Below are 9,945 nucleotides of genomic sequence, written 5' to 3' on the forward strand. Positions count from 1 at the left end.
CAGACTTGATGCTCGGAGGCGACGTTCTCACTGGCGTTTGGTTTTTCTCTGCTCTGGAAGAAAGAAAATAAAGGTTTCGATTTTTATAAACATTGCCTTTAACTTTATATCTTCATCCATCTTAACCCTTTATAGGGACAGTTAGCATTTCTGAATCACTTGAGGGAGGCATTATAGAGGTTGATGACCACAGGTAGGATCCTGTGGTGTATCTGGGTAGGAGGAGTCTTCTGCTGATCTAGAAGCACTAGATCTATATCCATCCATTCAGCAAAGGTAATGCTACATGGCTGAACATCTGATTTTGGCATTTGACCAATTAGATGAGCCCTTGAATGATAGATTACCGACTGGAAATTAAGCTGAAAAAAAGTTTAAAAGTTAATTGAAAAGTAAAAAAGTAAAGAAAAAAAACAGTAAACATCTAATTGAAAAGTTAATAAGTCTAGTTAATTATATTTAGTTTTATAAACTAAACAAGTGCCAGTATCAGCATTATGTTGAGTGTTTTTTTAAATAATTTTCTTCTAGAAGCACTTTTGTTATTTTTCTTAATATAAGCATATTTTTGTAATGTTTCAAAGGTAATAAGGTTTTTTTTCCTGAATCCAATAACGCTATAAGTATTTCAGTGACTATAGAGGGTTAAAGCTGCATATCTGGTTTCATTAGGTGTAAATTTAGGCTCTTTAGCACAAATGGTTCATTTCAGGAACTAGAGCCACTTCAGCGACTTCACACCTGAATGTGAAACTTTCAGTCCTGCTTTCAGTCAGCAGCGAAATGTGCGGTTAGTGTCCATCTGCAGGCAGACGGTTAATATCTCCAAATACGTTCAGTGTTCAGGAGGGATTTTCTGTCAATTCTCCCCCATGGCTGCTGTGGGAAATATTTTACAACCTTTTAAAGTCAAAAACCAAGATGGAATCGCTTTGTTTTTAAGCTTCAAATGTTTTCAAATCTACCTGATAGAAATGACGTCATTTGCCTTTTCATATTTATAGCCAGAAGTTCCTGTGTCGGGTTCATTTTCTATGCACCATATTTTACTTTGAGGCACGGCGCCATAAATGGCTCATAGTAAATGTGACAAAGTGTCACTGAGAAGCAAAAGATGTGTGAAACTTGCCTGGTAGGTAAAAGAACTGCTGTTGTGCTGCTGTTCCACGTCTCTTTGCTCATGCAGCGTTGCCGTCCCAAACCCTGAACTTGTTCTAAACGCCTCAGGGTGACTTTAGTCCGCTGAGGAGCTTTGACCAAGTCCAGGGGCAGAGACGTTAAACCTGCCTGAAGATCTGCAAACAAAAATCCCCCTTACTCACCAATACATGCACTGAAAAGCAGAGACGTTCTGAGAGGAACTCTGAAATCCAGAGTTTAGCTGAGATATCTGCCGTGGAAGCATCTAAGGAGAGAGAGGGAAAAAAAGCCTCTCACCTGCGTGAGCGTGGAGCCGTCTGGCCTCCTTCCTCTGCAACTGAGAGAGAGCGCAGTGCGGAAGAATTTTTAAATGTGGGCTGAAAGAGGAACTGCCCGCAAAACGTTAACTGAGCCACTTCCTCAAATTAAAACAGGAAACTTTGTGCAGCCTAATCTGATGGACAGGAGAACGATGAGGGGGGGGGGCTGAACCTGAGCAGCTACCAATGTCTCTTCTCTCCAGGTCGCAATCAGAGGAACCAGGCATCGCCATTTGAGGAACTGAACACTGACCCGTTTTGTCAGCCGGCCAACATGGAGAACAGCTGAATTGTTCGGTATTCAAATGTGCTGCAGAGAGGAAGGTTAATTTGGTTACTTCAGCTTCAGACTATCTTCCCACAGGCCTGAGGCGGCAAAGTTAGTCCTAAAACATCTCATCTGCAACGATGTCCTTCAGAAGATGCGAGCTTTTCAGAGGGGAAGAAGTGGGGATCAGTGGACATATTCTTTACCTGCCAGGCCTCCTGATACTGATGGACTTGGAGAAGATAAGCAAAGCTTCTCCTGCTCTGATAATGAGACGCTGTGTTAAAATTATAGTGCTGCTGTTAAAAGAGGAGGAGAGTTATACTGAGCTCCTAAAGGGACACTGAAGAGAGACAAAAAACACTTTCTAGTGCACACCGGTTATACTTTGTCATATCTGTCGTATTTTATCTTGCTTTAACTCTATATAAGCTACTGGAACCAGAATTTCCTCGAAGGAGTAATTCCAAGGGATAAATAAAGCTGAGTCTAAGTCGGACCTCTTGTTTTTTAATTTCCCTCATCCAAATTTCAAAGCAAAAAAAACTCTTATTTTTGTAACTTTGTATCGTCCACCAGGTCCTGACTCTGAATCTTTAGATCAGTTTTCTGATTTGGTATTAAATACTGACAGGGTCATCATAGTGGGAGATTTTAACATCCATGCTGACATTGAAGGCGATAGCTTAAGAGCAGCCTTTAATGCTATCTTAGACACTATTGGCTTTGTTCAAAATGTGAATAGTCCCACACATTCTCATCTTCATACTTTGGATCTTCAGTTTGTTCAAGTAAAAAATCTTGGTGTTGTTTTTGATCAGGACCTGTCATTTAAATCCCAGATCAAAGAGGTTTCTAGAATTTCCTTCTTCCATCTGAGGAATATTGCAAAAATGAGCAATCTACTGTCCAGGGGTGATGCTGAGAAACTAGTCCATGCATTTGTTACTTCAAGGCTGGACTATTGTAATTCTTTACTATCAGGAAGTCCACAAACTGTAGTTAAAAGCCTTCAGCTGATCCAAAATGCTGCAGCCAGAGTTCTGATGAAAATGAAAAAGAGAGATCATATCTCTCCTATCCTGGCTTCTCTTCATTGGCTTCCTGTTAAATCCAGAATAGAATTTAAAATCCTCCTTCTCACATATAAAGCCTTAAATGGCCAAGCTCCATCTGATATCAGAGATCTGATTGTTCCTGATGTTCCTAACAGAGCACTTCGCTCTCAATCTGCAGGTTTACTAGTGGTTCCTAGAATTTCTAAAAGTAGAATGGGAGGCAGGTCTTTTAGTTATCAGGCTCCTCTCCTGTGGAACCAACTACCAGTTTTAGTCCGTGAGGCAGACACCCTGTCTACTTTTAAGGCTAGGCTTAAAACTTTCCTTTTAGATAAAGCTTCTAGTTAGAGTGGCTCAGGTTATCCTGATCTATCTCTATAGTTCTGCTGCTATAGGCTTAGACTGCTGGAGGACATAGGGACCCCTTTTTCATCATTCTGCTTCATTCTATCTCTATTCTCCCACTCTGCAGAATCTGTTAGTTCAATCTCTAACGTTCTGCTCTCTCTGCTTTTTCTCATAGTAGCTTCATCTGGTCTGTTCCTGTTTGGCTGTGACTCCATCCTGGAGAGAAATATCAGCTGTGCTGCTGCCATCAACACCTTTGTTTCTAGATGCTGGAGCTTGGCCTGTTTTCCAGTGTAGTCCTGTTTCTTTGACTGTGACTAACTGGATGTGTCCATTCAAGAAATTTCAAACGGTTTGCTGCTGTCTTCAATCTTCATTTCTTTTTACAAAATGCAAAGTTTAATGTTCAAACTGAAGAAATACTGAAGAGTTTGTTTTCCTGGGATCACAATACCAGGATGATTGGACTAAAATCCTCCATTTTTCTGTATTTCTTGGTTTTTGCATCAGTTTTCTGTCCACTGGATTGAGGCGCCCTATCAGAGTTTATAATTTATAGCTTGGTCAGGATCTGATTCTATTGGCAGGTTTGGAATAACTGTTAAAAAAAACAAAAAACTTTAACAATGAGGCAACTTAACCTTTCAAAGTATTTCCATGCATTCAAAATACTTGATCTGTGATAAATAGACCTGACAGAACAAAATGAGGAACACCTGCAGTATAAAGTCTAAACTACTGAGCTTAACTGTTGATTTCAGCTAAAATGTTTGGGAATCGATTGACACTTTTTCTGGAATTTCTGGATTTTGAAATACTATTTATCTTTAGGCCAGTTAATGTGTGACCTGTGAGCCGGGGGGATTTACCATTAGGCAATACTAGGCAGCTGCCTAGGGCTTACATTTTCTGGGGGCGTCATAAAACTCAGTTTCAATGTATGGTTAATACAACTATTCTTTATTTGCACAATAGGGGAACAGAAGACCTCACCTGTTCAGCCAGGCCAGCAATTCCCTCTAACGACCCCCCTTTCAGAGACATAGACAGGTATGGGGCATTGCAGGCTAACAAAGAAGCCAAACGACCCCCATTCCAAAGGGGGGGACCTGTTCATCCGTTTCTATTTGCATGTTGTCTGAAGCTGAGCGTACACTGCGATTTTTTTCAATCGTTGCACGCAGCTACAGCTCAAACTGTACGACGCAACCGCAGGGTTTAAAAGCTCCCACTTCACCATGTTTGTTCTCACGCTGTGCCACCCGACACTCTGATGCGATCTACCTGCTCACTCTGTACGTCTAAAAACCAGGTGGGACTCAGCTCCGCAGTGAGATGGCGCTACTGGGACTCGTCTATCCAGAAGCCAAACCAGTAGCAGAGGAACATGAAGCTCACTAGAGTGAAACGCGCTGCCTTGGATATTTGGACAAAGACATGGCTGAGCTAACGTGGCTACTACGGTCTGTCAGTTTGACAGAAAGAACTCAATTTCACTCATTGCCCCCCCGCCATGCTGCTGGGTTTACATCTGAGAGGAAGAAGAAGAAGAATCCTTGTTTGCCCACTGAGTGATTTGCCCACGACCACCTTAAGACCGCCAACTGAATTTACAACATGTTTGATTTTCTCCTGACATTACGATTCCTGATGGAGAGTTGGTCGTTAGAGGCTGATCGCCCCTCATTACCCCCTGTACAGCTACACCACGCACCATCAGGCTGAAAGTCGACATGATCGAATAATTCTCTCACGACTGGAAAATCGGCCCGAAAAGGGAAAAAAATCGCACAGTCTACGCCCGGCTTAAGCAAAAACAAGGCTTTGTTGGGCTACGATTTTAAGCAACTCGACGCTATTTCTGACATTTTAAATTGCAAAAGCTTCCTGGAAGGGAAGCGGAAGCGCAGCTGCTGCTGCAGGTGTCAGCAGAGGCTGATTGAAGCCAGAATAAAAGGAGCCTGGATGGAGGGAGGGGCGGAGCTGATCTTGCAGGTGATGGAGACGCCGCTGAGCGAGGGGAGGGTGGGATCCGCACGTACAGTCACGCACCTCTTCCCTGTCTGTGCGTCTGTTCACCTCCCGGTATTCTGTGCTTGGCGTGCGGATCCCTCCTGCCTCTTGCTCAGCGGCGCCTCCATCACCTGCAGGATAAGCTCCGCCCCTCCATCCATCCAGGCTCCTTTTATTCTGGCTTCAATCAGCCTCTGCTGTAACCTGACTCCGCCAGATGGATTTGCTCCGCATATCCATCTGGAAACCTTCCGTTGAAGTAATTTTGGGAAGGGGCGAAAATACTGGTTAGCTGATTGGCCTATGTTGGTGATAGACGGGCCAAATAAACCAATCAGATCAACGAAGCATATGACGTACTAACAGAGCGACGACGAAGAGGAGCCAATTGATAGATCAAACTCTTGCTGAAACCAGTCGGGAGAAGAGCAAAAACATCTTTTCCTCTGAGAAAAGCCTCCAGAGCAGTGTTTTGCTCTTCTTTCAGTGAAGAAATACTCTGTAATTCCGATAAAACTTGCTCGATAGCCACGCTAACGCTAGTTTCATCGGCTGAAGCCGCCATGTTCTTTAGACTGAACTGTGGCGCTTCTCGTTGCGTTAACACCTCAACCCGCCTCAAAGCCAACGCTGATTGGACGTTCGTTTGGTGAACGGCTCCAAATTTTCTTTAACGGAGAGTCTCCAGACTGATCTGCGAGTGAAACCTTGAAAGTTCGCGAGATCAGGATGGTCTCACCAGGCTACCTCTGCTGACAACTGCAGCAGCATTTGAAGAACCTCTGGCTGAATTCTGCTGCTGTGATTCATCACTAAATTTTTACATTTCTTTGTAGAAGACGTGATTTTTATTTGAAGTATTGTTTTGTGTGCCATAGATTTTTGTATTTTACTTCATTTAATCATATTTTTATGTTAAATGGACTCAGAGAAAAATCCAGATAAGAGCCATGAGAGAGAATAAAACTGATTTGTTTTTCTTATTTTACTATTTGAAAGCAGTGATCGATCATAGAGCAGCACAGTAATGCATTTTCGGTTTATAATGCATGAACTTTCCTTTATCTATCTTAATAAGTTTATTAATATCATAAAAGTTTATTAATATCATTTTTTTGTCCCTCTGTGTTTGACTTTGACATCCCTGAACTAAAGTAACCCTAAAAATCGGAACTTAAGCGAAGACTCAGTGCGTGTTTTCCACCAGCAGATGGCAGCAGAGATCCGGTCAGCCTGGAACCTTCATTCAGCGGAGCGTGAGGTTTGTGTACCAAAGATTAGTCCAGAGTGCATCAACCATCTGCTTTAAATCACCTTCACAACCAAATGTAAACAAGGAAGAAAATGGATCCATTTTTGGCATCACAGATGCGCTCTATATTGACATTTCTATTCTAGATCTTTGCTCTGAAGAGAAAAGGAACGGCTAAAAATCAATAGCAGCAGCGTTAATGTATAAACAATATGAGGCGTTCATAACATCACTGCTATATATATTTCTAATCTTGCTTTTACCAAACTGTTTATTTCTGATCAATATCATTTAGTAAAACATTAACTTGAATATATTCTTTATAAATTCCTTTTCTTGAATCCAAATATTCTCCATTTAGTCCATCCTGCTACATTAAAAACAAAATCACACAATTTCCACTCATGTTTTAGCTTTTTATTTCACGTTTACATTACGTCTAATAAATGGCTACAATAATGGTGGTTAAAAAAAAATGTTTTAAAAGAAAAAGCAACATTTCAAAATGAGTGAAAAGTGCATTTATGGTTCATAACAATAAGTCACCACTTTTTATATTTCTATATAAACAAGTTTAATGTGGAGCTCCATGGAAAATAACGTTTAAAAAATTGTAAACATGATGTGCTACATGTCGTTCAATTACAAAAGTAATTACAAGTAAAATCAAAGGTTATGCACAAAATATAACTACACCGGGGAAATATTCCTGTCAGTATAAACAGTCTGTTGGCAGCAGCCTTAATATTTAGTTTTTTGATTCTTTGATAAATGAAACTCCAGCAGCAGCAGTTCAGCATCTCGTCTCCTATCAGCTACACTGAATAAAATAATGCAACCGTTTTTGGTATCTATTAGTTACTTTAACACTATTGTATTATGTCCTACCATGTTAACATGAAAGCCAATTGTTAAATATGATTAATTAAATGCCAGAAACCGTTGCTTTATTTTTTTCAGTGTATAAATGCAGGTCTGATTGATTGTTGGACCTTTAAGTCCTTTTTTTTTTTTTTTTATTCTGTCCTGCAGAGTTTTACTGCTTCCACCTTTTCATACGATGGAGTATCAGGGCCAGGCTAAAGATTTTTGTTTCTATGTCGAGAATAAATTTGTAAAATCATGAGAATCACGTCATAAAATTACAAGAATAAAGCCATAAAATTACGAGAGAGGTGCTTAGGGCCCCAAGTTCTTGGGGAGCCCATAAAACTCTGTTTACATATATGGTTAATACAATTATTCCTTATTTGTGCTCATTAATTATGTTTTTGATAAAAATCCTTTGGCTAAAATGCCATCAGAACGCTGATAATATTAAGTGTCAACTCAAATTGAGGGAAAATACAGCTAATTTAAGAATTTTTTTTCCTTAACCCTTACCCTACTTTCTAGATTGTTTTTGAAGTGCATTTCCCTTACAGACAACTTCTGTTATTAAATATTGACTTTAGACCAAGATAAGCTCAGTAAAAATAACAACTACGTTCAACTTATGTTTGAGTTTATTAAAAAAAATAAGATTTTCAACCAAACTGTGGAAGTTGTTTTTTCATTAATAAACAAGAACATTTTACATCTATTCTGGAATTATGTGCTTGATGCTGAAATTCAGTTCTTGAACTGAAACAAAGAAGTGTTACAACTGTTTTAACTATTCCCTATTTCTGCACATTAATGATGTTTTTGATAAAAATCCTTTACCTAAAATGCCATCAGAACGCTGATAATATTAAGTGTGTCTCAGCCCCCCCCCTTCAATGTCCACCATATTGGATCAGTCCATTTGCTGCACATGTTCAGAAAGGTCCAAACAGACAGCAGCAAACCATTTGAAAACAAACCATGCAAAGAGCAGTGTTGCCAACTTAGCGCTTTAGTCGCTATATTTAGCCACTTTTCAGACCCCTCTAGCACTTTGATTTCTAAAAAGCTCCTAGCGCCAAATCTAGAGACTTTTTTCTGCTACTGGAGACTTTGGAGACAACATCTAAAAGCAGCGAACTCTGCTCTCCAGAGCGAGTAGATTGGTAACCCCGCCTCCTGCTCTCCTCTATCTTGTCTGCTGTCATGATTCATGCAGCTATTATTTCATCCAAATGAAAAATGGAGAACAGATAAGCAGATCATGGCTTGTCTACAGTGAAAAGAAGGACTGGGTTATTTACTTTGGCCTTTTTGGAAACACAGGAAGGAGCAATCAGCTAAGTGAGCTTAGTGCTTGGAAAAAATCTTTCATTCCTTTAGAGACAGCATGAAAAGTCAGCTGAGTACAAAACATAGAGAGGAAAACAAGAAGAAAGGGGACAAGAAGAGAGGGACACAACCTAGAACAGATAATGGATGTCTATTCTATTAACATTTCTCTATCTGGAGAATGGGGCTGTCCCCTGCCTGTCTTTGTTTAGGGCCCCATAGTTCCTAAATCCGCCCCTGCCTGCCTCCAGCTTGTCTCCATGGGAACCAGCGGCTCCATCATGACAGGATGCAGCTGTTGGTTTTGTTCATCGGCGGCCGGAAGTCGGTGCCTTTGGGGAAGGTCTCCCTGCGCCTGCGGAGCGCCGGGCTCAGGCGGCTGGGCAGGTTGACCTGCTGCAGCAGCTCCTTGAACACCTCCACCACGTTGGTGTTCTCCTTGGCAGACGCCTCCAGGTAGCTGCTGTTCCAGTCCATCTCCACGGTGGCCAGCACGCTGTCTGCGGGCACCAGGCGCTCCTCCTCCAGGTCCGCCTTGTTCCCCACCACCACGATCGGAGTGTACTTGTCCTCCTTGATCTCCAGGATCTCCTCCCGGAGACTCTTGAGGGCCTCCAGGGACTCGGGGTCATCCACGGCGAAGACCAGGGCGAAGGCGTCGCTGTTCTGGATGGAGAGTTTGCGCATGGCGGGGAAGGAGTAGCTGCCGCTGGTGTCCAGGATCTCCACGGTGACTTTCACTCCTCCGATGTCGTACTCCTTGCTGTGCAGCTCCTCCACGGTGCGCCTGTGTTTCACCTCGAAGGTGTCCTGCAGGAAGCGTTTGATCAGAGCCGTCTTACCGACCCCTGCTGCCCCCAGAAACACGACGCGCACCTGCGTCTTCTCCTTCACCTCCAGAGACATGATCTCTGCTTTTCCTGCTGAAGAAAAGTCCAGCAAAGCTTCTCTGATCTCTTTCCTGATCCTTTCACACCTGCAGATCACTTTCCCTCCTCGATTTAACTTTTAATTTATTTCAGATTTGGGGCCAATTTCTGCTCCTTCTTCTCCATCCGCTGCTCTGCTGTTCTTTATCCAACAGCTTCCCACACTTTAGTTTTATGCCTGCTTCCCATGCGGTGCAGCCAATCACAGCGAGGCAGCCTGTTGAACTGCTCTGAAAGCAACATGTTCAGCCAATGGCTGCAGAGCATGCAGACCCAATGTGTGCAGGAGAGGGAGGCGATCTGAGAGTGAATGATATATATATGTAAGAGCCAGTTAATGGGGAGTTCATATAGAATAATAATTTAGATTAAAAATGTATAAATATGCTTAATTTACTTTTAAGAAATTCATGATGAGTAT

At 41.9% G+C, this 9,945-nt stretch overlaps 1 protein-coding gene across 1 annotated transcript; it reads right to left on the bottom strand.

The window, feature by feature from the left end:
- Positions 1–8,710: 8,710 nt before the first annotated feature.
- LOC119774226 (GTP-binding protein Rhes-like) lies at positions 8,711–9,683 on the bottom strand. The gene has a single exon (XM_038271634.1). It carries the CDS (start codon positions 9,499–9,501, stop codon positions 8,875–8,877), a length of 627 nt encoding a protein of 208 aa, XP_038127562.1. The 5' UTR covers positions 9,502–9,683; the 3' UTR covers positions 8,711–8,874.
- Between the last annotated feature and the right edge of the window lie 262 nt (positions 9,684–9,945).

This window comes from Cyprinodon tularosa, unplaced genomic scaffold (genome assembly GCF_016077235.1).
Source record: "Cyprinodon tularosa strain WSP-4 unplaced genomic scaffold, ASM1607723v1 ctg801, whole genome shotgun sequence".
Taxonomy (NCBI): domain Eukaryota; kingdom Metazoa; phylum Chordata; class Actinopteri; order Cyprinodontiformes; family Cyprinodontidae; genus Cyprinodon; species Cyprinodon tularosa.

Coding starts and splice junctions, on each gene's coding strand:
- LOC119774226 (XM_038271634.1), bottom strand. CDS start 9,501: ATGTCTCTGGAGGTGAAGGAGAAGACGCAGGTGCGCGTCGTGTTTCTG.